At 40.3% G+C, this 25,386-nt stretch overlaps 1 protein-coding gene across 4 annotated transcripts in view; it reads left to right on the plus strand.

Annotated features, from left to right (window-relative positions):
• aff1 (AF4/FMR2 family member 1) overlaps positions 1-25,386 on the plus strand; it is a 150,882-nt gene that overhangs the window by 91,800 nt on the left and 33,696 nt on the right. For all 4 annotated transcript variants that reach the window (XM_033024447.1, XM_033024430.1, XM_033024439.1 and 1 more), the window contains exons 4-7: positions 15,278-15,322; positions 17,777-17,863; positions 18,060-18,093; positions 22,045-22,087. In XM_033024447.1, coding sequence (XP_032880338.1) covers positions 15,278-15,322; positions 17,777-17,863; positions 18,060-18,093; positions 22,045-22,087 — 209 coding nt within the window. The remainder of the gene's footprint in view (positions 1-15,277; positions 15,323-17,776; positions 17,864-18,059; positions 18,094-22,044; positions 22,088-25,386) is intronic.

The following is a 25,386-nucleotide window of genomic DNA, read 5'->3' on the forward strand; positions in this document are numbered from 1 at the left end:
TCAGAAATTAACAGGAATCTGAGAGGTAGTTTTTTCACACAAAGGATGGTGGATGTATGGAACAAGCTGCCAGAGGAGGTTGTTAAGGCTGGGACTATCCTACTGTTTAAGAGACATTTGGACACGTACATGGATAGGACAGATTTAGATGGATATGAGCCAAACGCTTGTGAGTGGGACTAGTTTACATGGGACATGTCGGTCGGTGTGGGCAAGTTGGGCTGAAGGGCCTGTTTCCACACTGCATCATTCCATGACTAAAAGGTTAAGAAGAAAAATGTATGTAGATAAGTAGAGCAGATTTCAAAGAGGAGTGAAATGTAAAGGCAGAGAACGGTTTATGTGTGGATAGAAACATAGAAAATAGGTGCAGGAGTAGGCCATTCGGCCCTTCGAGCCTGCACCGCCATTCAATATGATCATGGCTGATCATCCAACTCAGTATCCTGTACCTGCCTTCTCTCCATACCCCCTGATCCCTTTAATCACAAGGGCCACATCTAACTCCCTCTTAAATATAGCCAATGAACTGGCCTCAACTACCTTCTGTGGCAGAGAATTCCAGAGATTCACCACTCTCTGTGTGAAAAATGTTTTCCTCATCTCGGTCCTAAAAGATTTCCCCCTTATCCTTAATCTGTGATCCCTAGTTCTGGACTTCCCCAACATCGGGAACAATCTTCCTGCATCTAGCCTGTCCAACCCCTTAAGAATTTTGTAAGTTTCATAGGAAAGGAGGGGGGAGAGTGGACTTGGCAGATGGGTGAAGGGAAAATAGACACAAAGTGCTGGAGTAACTCAGTGGGTCAGGCAGCATCTGCAGAGAATATGAATAGGCGACGTTTCACAGAGTGCTATTTCCCCCCCACCACCCCCGACATCAGTCTGAAGAAGGGTCTTGACCCGTAAAGTTGCCAACTCCTTTTCTCCACAGATGCTGCCTCACCCGCTGAGTTTCTCCAGCATTTTTTGTCTACTTTCAATTTTTCCAGCATCTGCAGTTCCTTCCTGAACAATATTTCTAGAGGTTCATTTGGCACTTGTTCATTGGTGTACAGAATAATGTTTGATTAAATGTACAGGTAGTTTTGCTATAACTCGTGTTTTCATACAAACAAATTGGCTGTATCCATAGAGTGAAACAGCATGGAAACTTGCTGGCCCTTCAGCCCAACCTGTGCCAACCCATGTACCCCATCTACACTAGTCCCACCTGCCTGCATTTGGCCCACATGCCTCTTAATCGTGCCTATCCATGTACCTGTCCAAATGTTTTTTAAACATTGTGATAATACCTGCTAAATGTTATGATGGTACTGGCTTGTGATAAATTGGGGCCGATCTGGTTATAACTAGAAAACCGCTTAAAAGTTAATTTGAAACCCAAGAGGCACGGCTATTATAATTCGGAAGGGTATACCTTTTAAATTAAATCTATATCTGATAAAGAGGGAAGATATGTTATAGTCACGGGAGAAATTTACAATACACCATTAACTATGATAAATATTTACGCGCCTAATTTTGATAACCTACAATTTTTTAGGAAAATAATAGATTTAATCGCAGAGCATAATTATCAAAATATAATAATGGGGGGAGATTTTAACTGTGTTATAGATCCATACTTAGATAAATCAATAAAGCTAGGGAAGCGTCTTGTTAAAACTAAGACCTGTGAATTTTTAAATACTTATATAAAAAATAATAACATAGCTGATATTTGGAGAATAGCAAATCCAAGTGGTAGAGAATACTCATTTTATTCATCAGTTCACAAAACTTATTCGCGAATTGACTATTTTTTATTGGACACAAAATTAATCCCGTATACGAATAAACCATCATATCATAATAGTATTATTTCTGATCATTCACCATTGACTTTTATACTTAAAATTGAGGGAATGCCGAGTATAAAAGTTTTTGGAGATTCAATGTACATATATTAAATAACCCGCAGGGTTATGAGTATATAAAAGAACAAATAAAACTTTTTTTCAAAATAAATGACACGCCGGGTATTTCTGCACCGCTATTATGGGAAACCTTCAAGGCATATATTCGCGGTGTCATAATTTCTTACCAAAGTTTTCAAAATAAGGAAAATAAAAGAGAACTTCAGCGGATAGAACAAAAAATAAAACTACTAGAACTGGACAATGCAACTGACCCAACCATAAATAAACATAATAAGATAACTTTATTGAAATATAAAGTCAATAGAATACTATCGGCTAGAGTAATAAGATTATTCCAAATTACAAAACAAGCACACTTCGAATTTGGGGATAAGCCACATAAACTACTTGCGAGGCAACTGAAGCAACGAGAAAAGGAAAAAACTATTACTAAAATTAAATCGGATAAGGGTGAGTTTTTAACACTGCCTAAGGATATTAATAAGAGGTTTGCCCAATTTTATCACAATTTATATACATCTAAAATAAATACAGATGTAAGTAAAATTACAAATTTATTAGATAATTGCAAGCTCCCAAAATTGGATAGTTTAGAACAAGAGCAATTAGGAGCACGGATTACTAATGAAGAAATAAAACAAATAATAAACTCACTGAAAAATGGGAAGACCCCAGGACCAGACGGTTTTAGTAATGAATTTTATAAAAGATTTCAGGAGTCAATTGTACCAAGATTATTCAATTTATACACGCAGGCTTATACTGAAAATAAACTACCAGAAACCCTAGCAGAAGCAACAATAACACTTATACCAAAAAAAGATAGATTTAGATGAACCGGGTTCTTTTAGAGCTATTTCACTACTAAATACGGATCAGGAAATTTTAGCAAAGATTCTAGCTAGAAGGCTAAATAATTATATTAACAATTTAATAAATACGGATCAAACGGGATTTATACCCAAAAGACAATCATTTAATAATTTGAGAAGGCTTTTCAATATAATGTACTGTCATAATGAGGACAATGAAGATATTTCAGTTGTCACGCTGGATGCAGAGAAGGCATTTGATCAAGTAGAATGGCAGTTTTTATACAAGGTACTCCAAAAATTCAATATGGGAGAGAATTTTATTAGATGGGTTAAACTACTTTACGATAGACCTACGGCAAGAATACTAACTAACAATACGCTATCTCCAAAATTTTACTTATCAAGGGGTAATAGGCAAGGGTGTGCCTTATCACCATTGCTATTTGCCCTTATGATAGAACCGTTGGCCGAAAGGATTAGAAATCACCCGAATATTCACGGATATAACACTAAGGACTCAAAGAATAAAATTTCACTATATGCTGATGATATCCTTTTATATATTACTAATACACAAACGAGTATACCCACCTTATTAACACTAATTGAGGAATTCGGCTCTTTTTCAGGATATAGAATAAATTGGAATAAAAGCGAAATTATGTCTTTAAAACCACAGGATTCGAGACACTTACTAAAATTCCCCTTCAAAATTGCAACAGAAAAATTAAAGTATCTGGGTATTCAAATTACGAGAAGACACAAATCATTATTTAGTGCCAATTTTATACCACTATTAAATAAACTGAATGATATGATTAAATTTTGGAAAACGCTTCCGCTCTCATTGATAGGTAGAATTAACACTATAAAAATGACTTTCTTACCACAATTGATATATTTGTTTCAAGCGATCCCAATATATATTCCAAAATATTTTTTCAAAAAACTAGATTCCACTATCGCTAATTTTATATGAGATTACAGAACACATAGAATTCAACAAAAGCATTTGTGCAAATCTAAAGAAGTTGGGGGTTTATCATTACCTAACTTTATGTATTACTACTGGACAGTGCATATTAAGAACATAATGTACTGGCTGGATAGTTCCACTCAGTAGTTGGAGTGGATAAGAATGGAGAAAGAGGAGTGCTATCCGCACGATATAGGAACGATCCTGCTCTCACCGATAAAATTGAATAGTATAATATATAAGAAGAACCCAATTATTCACAATATAATAAGAATTTGGAAACAAATAAAAGTATCCTTGAAATTAAATAATTTATCAGTACTAACCCCACTATTGAACAACCCCGCATTCAAACCTTCTCTCATCGACAACACATATCAACAATGGGATAGACTGGGGATTAGGAAAGTAGGGGATATGTATGAATTGGGCAAACTGTTATCATTTCAACAATTAAAATTTAAATTTAAATTGAAGGATAATCAATATTTTAAATATATACAGGTATGTGACTTTATGAAGAAATATACACATAGATTTCAAACTATATTTTTAGACCCTTTAGAAGAAGCAATGAATATTAAGGCTGATTCACAAAAATTAATATCATACTTTTATAATAATATATTATATAGAGAATCACCCTCAACAGAAGCACTAAGGGAAGATTGGGAACATGAGCTAATGATAAAGATCTCGAAGGATAGATGGGAAAAGTATTTGATGAATACACATAACTGTTCTATTAATGCAAGACATAATTTAATTCAATTCAAATTATTACATAGACTATATTATTCAAAAACGAGGTTGAATAAATTTTATCCAAACGTCTCTCCCAGATGCGATAAATGTTTGTTTCAAAACGCTAATATAACACATTCATTTGTAGGATGTACAAAGTTGAATAAATTTTGGAGTGATATATTTGATATATTTACAAAGCTCTTCAAGTCAAGAATAGAACCCAAAATGGAATGGATTATATTTGGAATAATAGGAGAAGATACCAATTTAAATAAAGACCAAAATGTTTTTTTTAATTATGGGTTAATAATTGGAAAGAAATTGATACTTAAATTTTGGAAAAATACAACCATACCAACTGTTAAAATGTGGATTAGGAATATGATGGACATAGCACGCCTTGAAGAAATGAGACTCCAACTAATAGATAAATATGACCAATTCTTAAGGAGTTGGTCTCCCTTCATCGACTTTTTGGAATCATGTGATGCAGCGGTACCGTAAGGATTGCTGATTTCAGTTCATGACGTGGATAGATCTACATCTCCGAATATAGATTTGAAAAATTCTCTTTTAAGGGGCCTTCTCTTCTGTTTCTACTTTCCACTTTTTCTTTTTTATTTTATTTTTTTATTTTTTATATACACACTTCACGTTTTTCTACTCTCTACCATCTATTTTTCCACTTTTTCCCCTTTCTATTGTTTTCTATTTCTTGTCTTGCTTACTTACTTCCTTCTCATAACATAAAACATAGAATGGATTACGGTATGACATAGTTGGCACCTAAAATTAGGTGCCACTGTACTGTTTTGTACTGTATTCACTTCTAATAAAATAAACAAAACAAAAAAAAAAAGTTACTTTGAAATTGACAAGCAGTGAAAGAAAGCTGTCTTGGATTTAAATAGTAGAGGTGGGGAAAACCTGTTTCTCCACAGTAATCACACCATCATCTCTTCAGAACACAACTGCTCGCAGGCGGCTATCGAAATCATTTCTATGGACACTTGTGCAGCAATACTATTTGTAAACAAGAGCCAAAGTCATTGCGTGGTTTAAACACGTCTTTAATAATCACTTGGCAGCACTAGGATAACTGGTCGTCAGTGCACCCTAGCTGCTCGAACCCAAGTGCCGGGGTGGGGCGTTAGTAAGAGTGTTAGTATGGGTGTTGTGAAGGGGTGGAGTTAGTGGTGCTGGCTTGTGTGTGATTGGTTCACATGCACTCAATCTACACTATTAAACAATGTAACATCCAGGCTTTAGTATTTTTAACATGCAATAACAAAATTAAACATTGCCATTTAAAAGATCTTTATTTTTGAAAATCCTGCAGGAGAAATAATTTGATTATTGCGGACTGAAACTTTCCAGGTACTAATTCCCCTATGCCCCATTGACACAATTGTCTTTATATTGTGATTTTTCTACAATATAAGTTTCTTTGGAAATATTGTGTTATAGCAGAACTACATATAAACAATTGTCCTTGGCTCAGGTTTAATCAATGAATGAGTTATATCTACAGGGTTGGCAATCTCATTGCTTCATAATGCGTTATTTAGTTCCAAGTAGCCAGTATGTCAATCAATCATCGTATTAGCATTGGCTCTTTAAGTGTTGAACAATGTCAAAAATATAAACTGGAAGTTGTTAATTTATTTACCTGTATATACTCTGTGGTTAAAAATTCACCTGGCATTGACTGTTATTTTCCCCAAGCTTAATCTTATGCTTATTTTAATTTCTGTGGGTAGAATCAGTATGGTTAACTTCTTCTGCCTTGCACAATGTACCCCACCAGTTGGAATAATAGATCTATGCCACCTGGGAAACTGGAACAATATCAATGTACTCTTCCAATTTTGGAAATAAATCTAAGCTTCCTTTATTCAGTTATTGAAATGTTCTATTTAGTTACTAGTTGCTGAGGACGACAGATCATATCAGATAATGGATATTTGCCTTTATACAATTGACAAGCAACTACCCAACACTGGCCGTCATCAGTCAGAGTATTGAGTATAGAAGTTGGGAGGTCAAGTTGCAGTTACATAAGACATTGGTGAGGCAGCATTTAGAGTATTGTGTTCAGTACATGTTATCGGAAAGATGTTGTTAAGTTGGAAAGGGTGCAGAGAAGATTTACAAGGATGCTGCCAGGACTCGAGGGTCTGAGCTACAGGCAGAGGGTTGAGCAGACTGGGACTCTATTCCTTGGAGAGCAGGAGGTTAAGGAGGTGTATTAAATCATGAGAGGAATAGGACATGAGAGGTGGATGCACAGAATCTCATGCTCAGAGTAGGGGAATCAAGAACCAGAAGGCATATTTTTAAGGCGAAGGGGGAAAGACTTTCTCGGAATCTGACGGGTGACTTCTTCACGTAAACGGTGGTGAGTTTATGGAATGAGCTGCTGGAGGAGGTAGTTGAGGCAGGGACTATCGCAACGTTTAAGAAGCAATTAGATGGGTACATGGATCGGACAGGTTTAAAGGGATATGGGCCAAATGCAGGCAAATGGGACTAGTGTACACGGGTCATGTTGGCCAGTGTGGGAAAGTTGGGCCGAAGGGCCTGTTTCCACACTGTATGACTCTATAACTCTAACTGCAGCTTAAAAGTTTGATCAAGATTTTTGAAGAATGTATTGTTAATATACAACTAGTGCAGAATTCCTACCCAAAGGTGCACAGGTGAGATCAACAAATTAAAGTTAGCTACCTTTCAGAACTTTTTTTTAAAACAACCTTATTTGTGCAAAGCTCGTAAATGGGCAAGAGATGGGGAACAATGGAAAATTAGTATACGGACATTTTGTATGTACAATAGTGTACCATTTAATTTTGTTAAATGAATTCAGCAAAACCAATTGATAAATTGGAGGAAGCAGTTCAGTACTTTAAAACAAAATCTTCCTTCAACCATAGTTGTGAACTTGAAGGCTAGATATTATCATTTTTACTGGCAGAACTTTGCAAGGCCACTTTTGTTAGATACAGAATTTTAAGAAATTTGGGCATGAAGCAAATTTTGCTTCTCATGGGAACTACCTTTCCCATTAGGACTATCACTGTGTAGGAAGGAACTGCAGATGATGGTTTAAACCGAAGATAGACACAAAATACTGGAGTAACTCAGCAAGACAGGCAGCATCTCTGGAGAGAAGGAATGGGTGACATTTCAGGTCGAGACCCTTCAGAAGGGTCTGAAGAAAGGTCGAGACCCGAAACATCACCCATTCCTTCTCACCAGAGATGCTGCCTGTCCCGCTGAGTTACTCCAGCTTTTTGTGTCTATCTTAGGACTATCACTGTGATGGCCGGTACAAAGAAAATTACCAAACGATATTGATATAAAAACTGACCAGTTTCACCTAAATAGCAAAAAATCACCTGGTTATATTTGAGGACTATTAGCCATGTTTACTTAATTTATAATCATTTTATAAAAGCAAAAAGCATAACTGCAAAATGCATTAAGATTTCAACAAAGTGGTAATGTTTCAACAGATTTAAAAGGATACACATGAATTATCATAGAACCTATTAATTGCTGCATTATATTAAATTTTATACTTTGAGAAACATAATTAGTCAATAGTTAGTAAATTTCATATTTTGAGAAACAAAAATGAGTTCAACTTTATATACACATTCCTAGTCGAATGCAAGTTTCCCAAAAACAATGCAAAACTAGAATATTAAGTAAATGTTCATGATGTCTGCATTATTCAACAGAAGAGTTGGGCAGCATGGTTGCGCAGCGGTAGAGTTACTGGCTTACTGCGCCAGAGACCCGGGTTCGATCCTGACTGTGAGTGTGAGTGTTGTCTGTAAGGAGTTTGTACGTTCTCCCTGTGACCTGCGTGGGTTTTCTCCGGGATCTGCGGTTTCCTCCCACACTCCAAAGACGTACTGGTTTGTAGGTTAATTGGCTCGGTGTAATTCTAAATTGTCCCTAGTGTGTGTAGGATAGAGTTAGTGTGTGCGGTCGCTGGTCGGCGCGTTCTCGGTGGGCTGAAGGGCCCGTTTCTGCACTGTATCTCTAAACTAAAAAAGTTATTTTGCTCAACAAAATAAAAATAAAAATGCTGGAGATATATAATAGGTGCATCATATTGTTACACTTGGTGCTTCGCTGGCTGTTCAATGGAGAGCTTATTACTTTTTGCTATTTGGTTAAACGATCTAGGACATAATTAGTTGTAATTAAAAGTAATATTTACCACTAGCAATACTATTTCCAGTTTTGGAATAATGTGCCTTGACACAAGTTGGGCAGGATGGTGCGGTGGTTTGCACTGTTGTATTTCCGCTCCAGCAGATGTGTGTCGTCTTTGCACATTCTCCCTGCGATTGCATGAATTTCCTCTGGGACCTCTAATTTTCAACCTGGGCAGACTGGGCCAAACAAATTTATATATTGTACTGTGGTGAAACAGGAAATTCACATTTAGCAGAAATTAAATGTTACACTTGATGCATGCATTTGTGCCAAAGCTGTGGAAACCCTTTCAACATACTGAAGGACAGTACTGGAGATTCTGGTTTTGCCATTGAGGCAGTGGTTCTCATCCAGCTTGGAGGAATGAAGTCCATTATCTTATTTCTTTTAATAAACCAGAAAATGCTGGCAATATTCAGCAGGTTAGAAGGCACCAATGAAGATAATTAACTAATGTTCTGGGTCAGAGGTTCCGATGAAACGGCAACCATTGTTGATGCAGCATCATGTGCTTAAATAGGTTTGTAGTCAGTCACTTATTTTTGATTTTTTTTGTTAACATCATTTACAATCTCCTGATTCCACAGAGTCCCTTTTACCAATAGTACTTGGGTAAGATGCCCATTGCTTTCGTCCACCATTAGTACATCATTCACAGAAATTAAGCATACAGGTGCAACAGGCAGTGAAGAAAGCTAATGGCATGTTGGCCTTCATAAAAAGAGGAGTTGAGTATAGGAGCAAAGAGGCCCTTCTGCAGTTGTACAGGGCCCTGGTGAGACCACACCCTGGAGTCTTGTTTGCAGTTTTGGTCTACAAATTTGAGGAAGGACATTCTTGCTATTGAGGGCGTGCAGCGTAGGTTCATGAGGTTAATTCCCGGGATGGTGGGACTGACATGATGAAAGAATGGAGCGACTAGGCTTGTATTCACTAGAATTTAGGATGAGAGGCGATCTTATAGAAACATATAAAATTATTAAGTGATTGGACACGCCAGATGCAGGGAACATGTTCCCGATGTTGGTGGAGTCCAGAACCAGGGGCCACAGTTTAAGAATAAGGGGTAGGCCATTTAGAACTGAGGAAAAACTTTTTCACACAGAGAGGTGTGAATTTGTGGAATTTTCTGTCTCAGAAGGCAGTGGAGTCCGATTCACTGGATGCATTCAAAAGAGAGTTAGATAGAGCTCTTAGGGCTAGCGGAATCAAGGGGTATGGGGAGATGGCAAGAACGGGGTCAGCCATGATCACATTGAATGGCAGTGCTGGCTCGAAGGGCCGAATGGCCTCCTCCTGCACCTATTGTTTACGTATCTATGTATTCTATTTAATTTAATAAAATTTGGCTTCCCGTAATTTAATAACTGAACAGATGATGTACCTTTTTGAAAACTCTGCAAAATGTTATGGATTGTGGATTGAAAGTAAAATGCATAGGAAAGAACTGCAGATGCTGGTTTAAATTGAAGGTAGACACGAAATGTTGGAGTAACTCAGCAGGACAGGCAGCATCTCTGGAGAGAAGATGCTGCCTGTCCCACTGAGTTACGCCAGCATTTTGTGTCTACCTTAAAGTAAAATGCAGAATAGTGGAAGACACTGCAAATCACTCAGCATTTGTGGAGAGGTTACGGTATTGAAGGAGGTCTGGGGAAAACTTCAATGCCAGGAACAAAGAGCATATCAATCTTGACAACAAGGGAGATTCAGTGGAGGGGGTGGGGTAGTTCGGAAGGTGACACCAGGATCACAATTTGGGATGTAGACAGGTCTTTCATAAAAGGCTTGATGGGAGCATTCCTGTAACATCCAGCTGTGCTAGAAGTGTTGATCATTAACGTGTGCAAAGGCCACTGGCAGCTCCTACTGCAGATTTACTGCCAGGTAGCAGACAGGTCACCTTAATTTGCAGTGTTTATTATGTCAGTAGGCTCGTGTTAATTAAGCCTCCTCTTATCAATAGCCACATTTGGCCTTATGTTTTGGACTGGGAATGGAGCAAGATAGGCAAAAAACATCTTTTCCCCCCAGTTCACAATTGCTGTTCTGCTAAAATTTCTAGTTAATGATTGATGTAGAATTCTCAATTGGTGTTTACCTATTCACCTGGGCAGAATTTTGAAGAGTGCATAGAGACTGGATTGATTCTTTGTCATCTCAGATTTCCTCTCTTCGCCCAAGTTAGATCTGTAGATGTTGAAAACATAGAACATAGAAAAGTACAGCACAAAAACAGGCCATTTGACCCATAACGTCTGTGCCAAACATAATGCCAAACCCATCTCCTATCTCCCTGCACATGATCCATAATCCCTCTGTTCACTGCATATCCATATGCCTATCCAAAAGTCTATTAAATGCCACAATCACCCCTCCCAGGCATTTGCTATCTGATTATGTATCGGGAACGTGATGACAAATATACTGACAAAGCCAAGACCACTTTATTTTTGAATTTCTTACTGAAGGAACTGCAGATGCTGGTTTACACAAAGGACGCATTCTGCTGGAGTAACTCAGTGGTTAAGGCAGCATCTCTGGAGAACATTGATAGGTGATGTTTTCGGTCTGAACCTTCTTCAGACTGATTGAGTGCAGGTAATGGTGGACTTTAGGAGGAGAGGAACACTCCTGTCCCCAGTCTCCATCAATGGTGTGGATGTGCAGTTTACCAAGGAGTACAAATACCGTGGAGCGTACCTGAACAGTAAACTGGTCCAGGAACGCTGAGGCCCTGTACAAGAAGGGACAGAGCCGGCTGTACTTTTTCAGTAGGCTCCGCACCTTCAACTTCTGCAGTAAGATGCTGCGGATGTTCTACCAATCAGTGATGGCCAGTGCCATCTTCTTCGCTGTCGTGTGCTAGGGCAGCAGGGCGAAGGCCGCGGACACCTACAGGATTAACAAGCTCCGTCCTGGGGGTGGAGTTGGATTCATGGAAGGTGGTCTTGGAGGGGAGGATGCTCCTCAAACTGCAGAGCATCCTCGACAATACAGCTCGCCCGCTCCATGACACACTGGTCAACCTTAGGAGTACCTTCAGCAACAGACTGGTTCCACCAAGATGCAGTATAGAACGCCACAGGAGATCCTTTTACTCTGTGGCTATCAAACTGTACAACTCCTCCCCCTTCTGTCATGGGCTAGACTGACTCCTCTCTGCAATCTTTGCACATCCCCAATCCTTTCCACTCATCACTTTAATTTCATGTTTCATGTATCTGGTGTATTATGACTGATGCCAGACCAATTTCCTTCCTGGGATAAATAAAGTTCTATTGTATCATATCGTATCCAAAATCCGAGTTAGGTCCGAACTGGGAGGCCTGGGCCTAGTGCTGGAAGCCATGAGGCACAAGATGAAGTCTGAAGAAGGGTCCCAACCCAAAATATAACCTATCCATGTTCTCCAGAGATGCTGTCTGACCCGCTGAGTTACTCCAGCACTTTGTGTCCAGTTCTGACTGGAATGTTCTTTTCGACTTCTCTTTAAAAATTGAATATTATGCAGTCGTATTATTGTTCTGTTTAAAAAATATATAGATATATTTACCCTTGAGGCGACAGATTTCCTCCAATATAAAGCAGTCACCAAACCTTTTTACCTGAACCAAAATAATTCATCCAAAATCTGACGTGTTTCACTTCTAAATTTCTCCAGTGCTTTCAGCCATGCCATTAAACTGAGATTCTAGTTCATTCTCAGGTGGATATGAAAGAAGTGGTCTGAAGAAAGGTTTCGGCCTGAAACGTTGCCTATCTCCTTCGCTCCATAGATGCTGCTGCACCCGCTGAGTTTCTCCAGCATTTTTGTGTACCTTCGATTTTCTAGCATGCAGTTCCTTCTTAAACACATGGATATGAAATAATCCTTGCCAATCTTTCATTACATTATTGACCTATGAATTGTAAATGCAGAAAGGCACTGGATGGTTAGGTGATTGGACATGACCTCTGATGCACACCAGTAGCTGTGATATTTGTGGCCAATCAATTTAAATTTCTTGTTAATGGTGACCCTCAACCCAGGATGATGATGCTGAGTGATTCAATAGGAATGTCAGCGAGGGCAATGTCAGAAAGTTGTACAGCACATAAATGGTGAGGTTTCCCCTTTAAATGTTGCTTGCCCTTTTCCAACCCAAACCTGCGTGATACCCTGGCTTGCTGCATGCAGGGAGAGACTGCTTTATTAATGAGTTGTGAACATTGTGCATTCAGCAGCGAACTGACCTTCGAGGTAGATGGAAAGTCAATGAGGCTGATTAGCGTGGAATGGTGCCTGAGAAATTCCTGCATTGACGTACTAGGGTGGCGATAATCGGTTTCGATAACTGCAACCATCTTTGTTTGTACTAAATGTGTGTGCTCTATCAACTGGAAAATGTTTTTTTATACTGTTGAGTTCAATTTTAGCTGATCTTCATGATGCCATTTTTCCCCAAAGGATGCCTTGAGGTCATGAATAGTCTGTCGCTTTTTTTGAAATGTAGCCATTTTGTCAACAGTTGGGCCAAGACCATGTGGAGTTAAGTCACTCTGCTGGTTAGTAAAATAAGCTTCTCTGAAATCACTGTGGACACTCCTTCCATCACTCAGCTGGTGGTGAGAGGACTGATGGCACAAAATTGACCAGATTGGAAAATAAACTTTTGCAGATTCTGAAATTCTGAGAGAAAATGCTGGTGATACTTGAACAAAACACAAAGTGCTGGATTAATACTGGGTCAGGCAGCATCTGTGAAGGGAATGCTGAGTGACTCCAGAGCTCTGTTTTACTCAAGATTCCAGCATCAGCACTTCCTTGTGTGTCCATTTTTCCGAGGGGTATTTTGATGGTCAGACAGCATCTGTGGAGAGGGAAACAAAAGAATGTTTCAGAGGAATTACCGTTTATTAGAACGAATCAATCCTTCACCAAATTGGATCTGTTGTGTTTTTTAGCCTTAGCTGGGTTTCTTTCCACCCTGTCAGCTTGATGCCAGTATTACAACAATGTCAGAGGCACAGCTAGTTCTGGAGCACAGGACTTCAGCACTAGTCAGATATTTGTCAGCTCAAACTCAGTCCCATAGGTTCTTGAGGTCATGTGACATTCTATTCCACTTACACCTCACGCTGCCTTGGCAAGGCATCTAGCCAAGAATCAAAAATGAGTTTACCCTGACCTTTTCCCCCTTCTCCTCTCCCATCCGGCAAGAGGTATAGAAGTGTGAAACGCACACCTCCAGATTCAAGGACAGTTTCTGCCAGCTGTTATCAGGCAACTAAACTATCCTCCCAACAACTAGAGAGCAATCTCTACTGAGCAGAATCTACCTCATTGGAGACCCTCGGACTTTCTTTGATCAGACTTTACTGAATATTATTGTGCTAGTCTATATTCCCTTGAAGCATATTTACATTCTTCTCTTGAATTGCAAACATGATACTTGGACTCTCAGCCAAATCATTTATACAGATTAGGAAAATTTGGAGCATGTACCTGATCCCTACAGATGGTGATTTTAAATACTACTAGATTCAGAAATAATATTTCAAATGTGGCTTCAGGTCTAAAATAAAACACTTTGGTGCTCTTGAGATTCAACAAACCCAAATACATTTACTTAGTGTTTACTCATGGGTGTCAAAAAAAAAGTGCGGGGGGTGGGGGGGTAATTAGCGGGTAGTGGAAGGTAAGATCTTCCACTACCTGCAACCTCCGGCAACCACCTTCAACTAGCATCACAACCAGCTTTGACTAAAAAATTACCGATTTTTAAAACGGCAACCTATTTTTAGTCTCGGCCGGTTTTGAATTTTTTGAAATAATCGCCGGAACATAGAAGAAGCAGAAACCACTTTCGACCATTAGGTAGACTGACAAAAACCTCTGGAAACCTTGGGTGGGGCGCAAAGTCTCCCGAGGTTTCCGTTCAGGTTTCCTAAGTGGGACAGGGGCATAAGGTTTGGCTGATGTCTCAAAACTAACGGTTTTATTCTTGTTTCTCAGTCTCATAATGGCTTCTTTGACTTTCATTGGCACAGCTTTGGACCTCATGTTGATAAACAGCAATAAAAGTTTCCAAAGGTGATGGAAAGCCTGGAGGAAAGACTAGGAGCTGAGAGCTCACTTATACCTGTATTAAGGAGGCATTTAAACACACCTGAGCAATTACAAACACCCGCGAAGCCATGTGTCCCAAACATTATGATGCCCTGAAATGGGGGGAACTATGTATAAACACTGCTGTAATTTTTACATGGTGAAACCAAAATGTATAAAAATACCCTTTAATAGAATCTGACAATGTGCACTTCAACCACATGTGATTTTTTTTCTATTACAAATCTCAAATTGTGGAGAACAGATGCAAATAAATAAATGATGGGTCTTTGTCCCAAACATTATGGAGGGCACTGTAGCTACTTTAATTAAATGGAATCTATTTTGCTAAAATTAGAAAAAATAATTAATTTTTACCATAAGGGGTATAGTTTTATAGTTGTATACAAAGCTAAAGATGTTTGAGCTTTCTACTTTAAAGTGTTGCTATACTAATTACACACACACAGGATACTAAATTGTTTCTTTCTTACAGGAAACGTTATCAAATGATGTCAACTGTGTTGAAGAAATCCTAAAGGTAAGATCTAATGCTATTAAATATTGCATTGTTTTCATACTTGTCTGTTCCTGCTGCTTATAGATACAGGTCATTTGATATTACGGAACAAAATATTTTTTTTGAAAGATATTGCTGAAGTCTGAAGCAAGGTCTCGCCTCGAAACGTCGCATATTCCTTCTCTCCATAGCTGCTGCCTCACCTGCTGAGTTCCTCCAGCATGTTTTGTCTACTGCTGAAGAATATCTATATTAAAACAAATAGATCCTTATCTGTTACTAGACCAAGTGCGGACCCATTGGGTCCCGTCCCCCTACAAAATATACCACCATTGATCCATAGCCCCCAACTGCGCAGTGTGGCTGAGGGGTTCCCATTGTGACGCCAGAGACCTCCGTTGTGACGCGAGTCACAGCAACCCTCCCCGACCACGCCTTGCTATCCCTCTTCCTACCCCTATCCTCCTCCATTCCCCCCCAACCCCAGCACTTCCTCCCCCTCTTCTTCACCCTCCCTCTTCTTTCCACTCTCCTCCTCCCCCCCCTCCTCTCCCACTATTTCCCCCCCCCCTCCTCCCCCACTCTCCCTCCTCACCATTATGACGTAATTGTGACATTGAACGCTGCTGACGGGCAGGGCAAGTGGAAAAGTGGTTTCAAAAGTGATTTTTGTTTAAAATGGCAATAATTTGTAAAATATAATATCATATAATATAATATAAATCTGAACAAAACTTGTTTCTTTTACATCCCAGGACAATGGTGAGTAAGGTGGGCCAAAAATTGTAGTGTTATCATGTACCGTTTTGGCGGGGTTGGAATATCGTGCACACGCACGCACGCATACATACAAACAAACAAGATGAGAGTTTTAGTAATATAATAACTAGACCAATGGGACCCATTGAGTCCCGTCCCCTCAACGTGCGGTTGAGCGGGATGTGGCCTGCGGCGTCGCGCACACACACTAACCACCCCCCCTTGATATTATATTAATATTATTCATTCGCTCCTTTTCCCATGTCCCCCGCCCTATCCACTCACGCAGAGCCCCCAACTGCACAGGTTCGCCTGGAGAGGGAGGGGGTAGAGAGGGAGGGAGAGGATGGAGAAATTAAGGGGTGGGGGGGTTGCGGCAGCACAGGGAAGGGCTGGGCCCTAAACGCAATACTCACCACTCTCTAGAGAGGGAGGGGGGGGCAGAGAGGGAGGGGGGTCAGAGAGGGAGGGGGGGGGTAGAAGGGGGAGGAGGGTAGAGAGGGAAGAGGGTAGAGAGGGACGGGTAGGGGGGAGCGTGGAATCACAGGGGAGAGCTGGTCCCCGAACGCAATACTCCACCACTCACCCATATGTCCCAATACTCACCACTCCCTAGAGAGGGAGGGGGGGGCAGAGAGGGAGGGGGGACAGAGAGGGGGGAGATAATGGGGTGGAGAGGGAGAGGGGGAGGAGGGGATAGAGGGGGAGGGGGTAGAGGGGGGGTAAAGACCCCACACCATCTCCCTCATCCTCATTTCCCTCATCCTCCCCTCAATCCCATTACCTGCCACAGCACCTACCCAGGTCGTAGAGCAGCGCCAAGGCCTGGAACTCGGCCTGGTTCTCATACTCAGCCCGGCCCTGGCTGTAGACTGCAGCCGTCAGCTCGGCCACCTCATGGTTTCCAGCCCAGGCCACGGCATTCTCCGGGCAGGCCCCAACTTCATCTCCGGGCTCGTCCCTGACCCCGGATCGTCCTTGGTTGCACCGGCGGCTTCTTTTTCGGCCTCATCCCAAAGCCCTGAGCTCGGCCCTCACTCCAGCTCCAGGCTCTGCTCCAGCCCAGGCCCAGGCCCAGTCGCTGGGCTTAGCCTCCCCACCAGGCATCGGGCCACGGACGTCGACCCGAGCGAGTCCCCAGGTGGGCGTCGACTCGAAGACCTGAGCGAGTCCACGGGCGGGCGCGGACCCGAGCGAGGCCGCGGATGGCCGTCGACCCGAGGACCCAATTTGCAAGTGGATTGGTTTTATTGTGTTTGGAGCACTTGAGTGCCCCTCCCGCGCGGAGTGTCCTGTTCTGACGTCATTTAAAAAATATATATATTTTTGTGGTTGGAGTGTCCTATCGTGCCTTGCGAGTCGATTGTGACGTCAGTCGGAATTATTTTTCAAAATTTGACCTTTGAAAACTTTAATATTTTGAAGCTGTTATTAAAGGGGTAGTAACTTGTTAAATATAGGTTGAAATGCGACGGGAAGATATTTAACCGGTCGGTGGAAAAATGTGAGTAGCATGTGTGAAAATGGGAAGGGTGTGGCCGAGCATTTGGAAGAAGATACAAATTAAGATTAAAATCTTAAATGTTGGCTTAAACAATCTAAATGGCTTAAATAATCTTAAACAAATTGGCTTAAACGTTGTTCTGTTACTTGGGATCCCCCAAATAATGAAGATGGAAATAATCTCACCATTGACATGTTTTGGATATTTTACAGGAAATGACACATTCATGGCCACCACCTCTCACTGCCATCCAAACACCTAGTACAACAGAACCATCAAAATTTCCTTTCCAAAACAAGGTGCGTGAAAATATGTGATTGCTTACAAATTAATGAATACAAATTTAATTATTAATTTTATCTTGGTTTCTTTTGGGGGGAAATATGTGTTATGTTCAGAAGCTTCAGAAACTCTTCAGAAACTGTTTAATAATTCTGACTTTAATTACATTGTACTCTAAAAAGACTGAAAGTTATATTTTCTTGCATTTTGTAGGACACCCATGTCCCTTCTGGCTTTGTAGGACACAGTGAGTGATCTCTCAAATCTGTTTTACAATTTGTGTTCGTATACAGTATATGCTCTTAAAATGAAGATCAATCTATTATGAAATTTTGTAATTTGAAAAGATTCCCTAATTTTTCAAAAAGGTGTAGTATTGTCCAATGTAAAATGCTTGTATTGCTGAAAAATTGCATTTGCAGTGGGAATCAGTTCATAGTAATTAAATTATTCTCACTAATAGAAAACTCCAGTGCGTGACTTCATTTGACTGGGTAGAGTAATGATTCTGCTTCAGAGATTGTATATGTTTCCATAATTACGTGGCAGCATTTTCACATTACTTGGAGAACCATTTTAGCTAGGTGGCAAGAAATGGCAGGTGTTTTCTGGCTTGTGTTTTCTGTCATGCAGGCAGGCACACAATATTCTCGTCCTTAATTGCAGCATCAAAGTGTTTCTGGATATTCAGCCATTCCCAGACACATTAATAAAAATGTATTTAATTTTGTGCACTGGGGATTTTCTTGGTTACCTTGTGATTGTTGCAAGGAAATTAAAGTAGTTAAAGTAACTGAAGTATAGGTTCCCCAAATGTCCAAAATGTATGTAAGATTTCTGAATTTCTCAACATTCCCATATTCTGGCGTGTTTTTATATCATGCAGGTCAGGAGGCAGAGAATATTCTCGTCCTTAATTGCAGCATCAAAGTGTTTCTGAATATTCAGCCATTCCCTGACACATTAATAAAAGCCCTATTTAATTGAACTCTTAAATCTTTTGGGGAAATTACAAAGCACTTGTCCTTGTCCAAAGGGAGAAGGATATAAAAGCTACATGTAGTTCCAAAGTTGCATTCAGCAAATATTTCAGAGCTTTTTTTCCTTCCCTTCTGACCACTATTCAAGATATTTGGGTGGCTTTTATTTAGGCTGCTCATTCTGTGGGCCAGAAAAAAAGAATAAGCTAAAAAGAATAAAACATGTGAAAAATAACATTTAAAAATCAAACCTGCATGTGAGTCTTACTATATGTGAATGTTCATATTCTATAATCTGCATATGCGCGCATAACTATCTGTGAATATGCAGATTTGTGGAAGTCATTAAGCCCATATGTGGAGAAAGAAAGTCGTAGGTACCACAATAAAAATTGCTTCAGTAGCAGTTAGTGAGAGATGGGTTTGTGATGACCGCATAACTGTGACTATTGTTTCTGCGGGAGCTTGGTTTTCTAAATCCACTGGATTACAGTCCCAGTCAGGAATAGAACCATCTAAATACTTTTTGTTCAGCTCCTGACCTCCACTATAAAGAAGGCATTAACCTCTTTGAATCACTCTTTGCATCAGTGTTGACTAGCCACAATTTCACTGCTTGGTGGATGAGGTCTTTGCCGCAAAGTTACAAGTGGTAGAGATGCTCAATCAGCTGGCTCCAAATCGAGTGCAACTTTGTTATTACAAACTTTTTTATCCAAATGAAGCATTTTTTTCAGTCAAATTGAAGCAAAAATTATTCCAATCACAGGCTACTTTTTTTTTTCCTGAATGAAATTATTGCTCATTAACATTGCTATGATATTCTCCAGTTCTGATTTTTATAGGAGTTCATGTGTAGGAAGCATATTTATTCCAGTTCATAGTTTAAAATGTATACAGAAATTCTGACTAAGAGAAAAGGCTTGCCTATATATTGTGCTTTTCACAACCTTGGAATTGTTCTAAAACACTGTAAATCCGGTTATGTACTAATTAAGTAAATGAAGTATAGTACCTTTTGTTATGCTAGTCCTAATATAGTTTAGGAACTACTTTATAATGGCCAAAATTTGCTTGAGGCTCCCTTGTTTTGTTCAAATTGACTATGCTTTGATCAACAATTTTGTACACTTCGCCAGCTATCTCTCTGTATGTGTAATTTGGGAGTTCAACTTTTGGAATATTTTACGCACATATGAACCTATGAATTAAGAGCAGACAATTAAGCTCTGCTTAATAAGTTGTGGCTTTATTAAATAGCACATCTGATTATAATTCACCTCCACATTCTCGTCTACCTGCGGAAACCGTACACCCCTTTGCTTATTAAATATCTAGCTACTAATGCCATAAAAAATTTCAAAGATACTCCTTTCATCACCCGTTGAGGAAGAGACTTCCAAACAATTACGGCCTTCTGAGAGAAAATAAATTAATAATACCTCTGTCCTCAATGGATTTATTTTTGAATGGTGATTCCTAGGTCTAGATTCTTCCGTAAGAGAAAGTATTCTACCACATAATCCTATCAGGACCCCTCAGGATCTGATAAATTTCAATCAAACATGCGTCTCTTGAAAATGCCAGTGAATGCAAACCCAGCCTGTCTAAATCTTATTCATGAGATGACACAAAGCTGAGCGGCAGTGTGAGCTGCTGGGGGGCAGTGTGAGCTGCGAGGAGGATGCTATGAGGCTGCAGGGTGATTTGGATAGGTTGTGTGAGTGGGCAGATGACAGATGCAGTATAATGTGGATAAATGTGAGGTTATCCATTTAGGTGGCACGAACAGGAAGGCAGATTATTATCTGTATGGTGTCAAATTAGAAAAAGAGGAAGTGCAACGAGACCTGGGTGTCCTTGTACACCAGTCACTGAAAGTAAGCATGCAGGTTCAGCAGGCAGTGAAGAAAGCAAATGGCATGTTGGTCTTCGTAACAAGAGGATTTCAGTATAGGAGCAAGGAGGTCCTACTGCAGTTGTACAGGACCCTGGTGAGACTGAACTGGGAATATTGTGTGCAGGTTTGGTCTCCTAATTTGAGGAAGGACATTCTTGCTATTGCGGGAGTGCAGCGTAGGTTCACCAGGCTAATTCCCTGGATGGTGGGACTGACATGATGAAAGAATGGATCGACTGGGCTTATATTCACTGGAATTTGGAAGGATGAGAGGGTAACTTATAGAAACATATATAATTCGTACGGGATTGGACAGGCTAGATGCAGGAAAAATGTTTCCGATGTTGGGGGAGTCCAGAACCAGCGGTTACAGTTTAAGAATAAGGGGTAGGCCATTTAGGACTGAGATGAGGAAAAACCTTTTCACCCAGACAGTTGTGAATCTATGGAATTATCTGCTACAGAAGGCAGTGGAGACCAATTCTCTGGATGTTTTCATGAGAGAGTTATAGCCCTGTCCCACGGTGAGTTCATTCCAAGAGCTCTCCCGAGTTTAAAAAAATCAAACTCGTGGTAAGCACGGAGAATGAACGTAGCGGGTACGTCGGAGCTCGGGGACGTCTCTTAGCACCAACGGCAGGTACTCGGGAAGACGCGCTAACGGCAGGTAAGCACGGGAAGACTCGTGAACATTTTTCAACGTGATGAAAAATGTCCACGAGAGCCCCGAGTATCGACGAGTGGCCATTACCGTAAATCTCCGAGTAGGAATCAGGGCAAACTCAGGAGAACTCTTGGAATGAACTCGTACCGTGGGACAGGAGTTTTAGATATGGCTCTTAGGGCTAACGGAATCAAGGATATGGGGAGAAAGCAAAAACTGGGTACTGATTTTGGATGATCAACAATGATCATATTTAATGGTGGTGCTGGCTGGAAGGACCGAATGGCATTCTCCTGCACCTATTGTCTATGTTATCATGACCTGCCCATTCCAGGCATTGGTCTAATAAACCATCTCTAAACTGCTTCAAGCTTGTTAAAACTTAAAATAAGAAGACTAATTATGTACATGGTACTCCAGATGCGGTCTCACCAATGCCCGGTATAACTAAAATATAACCTTCCTAAGTTTTTTATTCAAATTTCTAACCAATGCATACATGCATACTTAGCTTTGGTGAATCTTATCTTAAGGCAAGGCACCCACATTAGCTGTTTAGTAGAATGGCACATCAATCTTAGATTGCTTGAAATAAATATTAATGCATGTATCTTCTAGTTTGGTCATTGTGTTCATATATATTTTCCTTTGCAGAAAAATGTGATATTCCACCAAAAATTTCAGAGTCAAAAAAACTGTGAGTATATGTTTTCTTCATAATGTAGCTCTGACATTTTTACAATTTGGAATTATTAACACAATTATATTTTGTTGTACTTGTCTCAAATACATCTGCTTTGAAATTAGTCATTAATACAATCTCCCTCAAATATAGCTGATATATTCCCGACAACTTGTGTAGTGGGTTTGTTGCAGCTCTCAATTGATAGGTGAGGTGGTATTATTCTTGGTCTGTGCCAGCTACAAAAAATTGGAAAACAGTAGTAATCCATCTCCCCTTCTTTATTCTGCCCACACACAGGAGTGGGCAGAATATATATAACATTGGCTGATTTGTACCATAAAATCTTTAATTTTGAGGACATTAGCAGCGTTCAATGTTTGTTGAGGATTGATTTTTATATTTTGGCCTTGCTGGTTTCTCTTCTGTAAATATTTGCAATGGACCTAGAGTCTCATTCCATTTCACTAGCATGGTAACAAACCCTCCTTTATATTCTTGTTCCCTCCAAAGCCAAATCACAGTGAACTATGCCACAGTTAAAATCAATGCAGACTGTGCACCAGTTTCTGTCATTCAGCTGTCCTCTTGCAACCATTAGTTCAATAATGAGAGAAGGCAGGTTTAAACCTGGACCAGAAGACATTGATGGCCAGCTAAAGGACCAGTTGTCTGTTTCAAATTTCCAAATGTAAGGAATGTGTACATGCATGGGGATTGGAGAGGTTGGGATAGCTGAAAGGGCAGCAAATGGAAGGTGGTGGGGAAAGATTTATTTTTGCAGGGCCAAAGCAAAAGAGTTAGGCAATGAGATTATTTGTGTAATCTTTTTTTTAAAAGTCTGTATGTGGAGCAATGAATGTCTCTCCTTTTATGTCATGAGATTCTGTAATTTATTCTGCTGACAAAATAAAAGTTTAAGATAGTTTAGTTTAGAGATACAGCTCGGAAACAGGCCCTCTGGCCCACCGAGTCCGCACTGACCAGCGATCCCCACACTACCCGACACACTAGGGCCAATTTTACACTTATACCAACCCACTTAGCCTACACACCTGTACGTCTTTGGAATGTGGAAGGAGACTGAACATCTCAGAGAAAATCCACGCAGGTCACGTGGAGAAAGCACAAACTCAGTACAGACGGCACCTGTAGTTACGATCAAACCTGGGTCTCTGGTGCTGAAAGCACTGTAAAGTAGAAACTCAACCACTGTGCCGCTGGAATACAGCATTTTTACGGAGAGGAGGGGGAATAACACACAAACTGAAATAGTATCATGCAACCAATATTCTGCTGCAGTAAAGTGAAAAATGAAAATAATTCTAATGAAGCCGATCTTAAGCAATATATTACAATGTAAAACAATTAACCTTTGGATGTAATTAATTTGGACAGAAATCAGTGGGTTGATGCCTGTCTGATGAAAATTGATCCAACATTGATTGTATGCAGCTATCTAATTGTTAACTTGTGTTCTACAGTGATGAGATTCTATCTGACCTAAGGGATTATGCATTCATCTGAGGTTTAGCAATAAATTATATAATAATTAGACTGCAGATATATATAATGATTGAAGTCTGCCAGCAGCTATGCCTATTTTATACCCAAAATTAGGTGATCACCCCAGAGAATAATTGGAACAATAGGTCATAAAATTGTGCAGTCTATAAATTTGTCAGTGCTTTGGTTTAAAGTGAAACCAATCTCAAATTGCGTTTAATTTAGACTTCAGAGATTCAGGGTGGATACAGGCCCTTTGGCCTACCAAGTTTGCAATCACCCTGTACACTAGCACTATACTACACACGGGACTATACTATACCAGGGAAAATTTACAATTTTACCAACACCAATTAACCTACAAACCTGTACGTCTTTGGAGTGTGGGAGACACTCAGAGCACCCAGAGAAAACTCACATGGTCATGGTGAACGTACAAACTCCGTACAGATAGCACCCTTGGTAAAGATCGAACCCAGGTCTCTTGCGCTGTAGGGCAACAACTTTATCGTTGTGCCACTGTGCCGCCCTTGGAAATAACATTTTCCCTCGGGTCACCTATAAAATAAAGTACATATTACAGCCAAGGAGTTTATTTTCTTACCAAATCATCCTGACGGAGTTATTTTTGCCAATGAAGGGGTAGAAACCGTTTTCTGACTTACTATGATTTAGCAATATTTGCTACAAATGTTCGCATGCCCCAAGTATTGTACTAGTGCACACAACTGAGCCATCAGCACCGATACTTGTGCATCTTTGAGACTTCAGGCATGCCAGTTACTTTATGCCAGTTACTATTCAATTCCAAGACTGAGCTCAGGGAGAAGAGGGTTCAGTGATGTTTGGCTCAGTTGCACCTTTGCTGTGGTCAGCACTGGGTGTGAGTGGATAGTGGACCAAGACGTGGAAGAAATGGAGGAGATTGGATTCTGATGTTTGTGATGGATTGGGGGGGAGAGGAATTGGGGAGATAAATTCACCTCATGGGGAGATATATTCAGGATTCTTGGCTGGGAAATGACTTGCCCAACGTGGAATTGAGGTTAGAGCGTGGGGTTTATTGTAGTGCGGATTGCAACTTTTCTTGCTCAAATCTTACTCAATGTCCCTGTAAACAAAACACCTGTTCCCAAAACACCTGTCCATGCATGTGATGGTGCGCCTGCTAAAATAGTTGTATCATTATAGAAGAATCTTAAGAATTTCCACTGTGCAAATGGTTCAGATTTTGGATTTTATTTTTACAAAGGATTCATTAGAGCACATTATATTGGGGATAGGGTGTTGACATGGATAGAAAATTGGTTGGCAGACCGGAAGCAAAGAGTAGGAGTGAACGGATCCTTTTCAGAATGGCAGGCAGTGACGAGTGGATTGCCGCAAGGCTTTGTGTTGGGGCCGCAACTGTTTACCATATATATGAATGATTTGGAAGAGGGAATTAGGAGTAACACTAGCAAGTTTGCGGATGACACAAAGCTGGGTGGCAGTGTGAACTGTGAAGAGGATGTTAGGAGGTTGCAGGGTGACCTGGACAGGTTGAGTGAGTGGACAGATGCGGGGCAGATGCATGGCAGATGCAGTATAATATTGATAAATGTGAGGTTATCCACTTTGGCGGCAAAAACAAAGGGGCAGATTATTATCTCAATGGGGGGAGGTGCAGCGAGACCTGGGCGTCCTTGTAAACCGGTCACTGAAAGTTGGCTTACAGGTACAGCAGGCAGTGAAGAAAGCTAATGGAATGTTAGCCTTCATAACAAGAAGATTTCAGTATAGGAGTAAAGAGGTTCTTCTGCAGTTGT

Source organism: Amblyraja radiata, chromosome 1 (genome assembly GCF_010909765.2).
Source record: "Amblyraja radiata isolate CabotCenter1 chromosome 1, sAmbRad1.1.pri, whole genome shotgun sequence".
Taxonomy (NCBI): Eukaryota; Metazoa; Chordata; class Chondrichthyes; order Rajiformes; family Rajidae; genus Amblyraja; species Amblyraja radiata.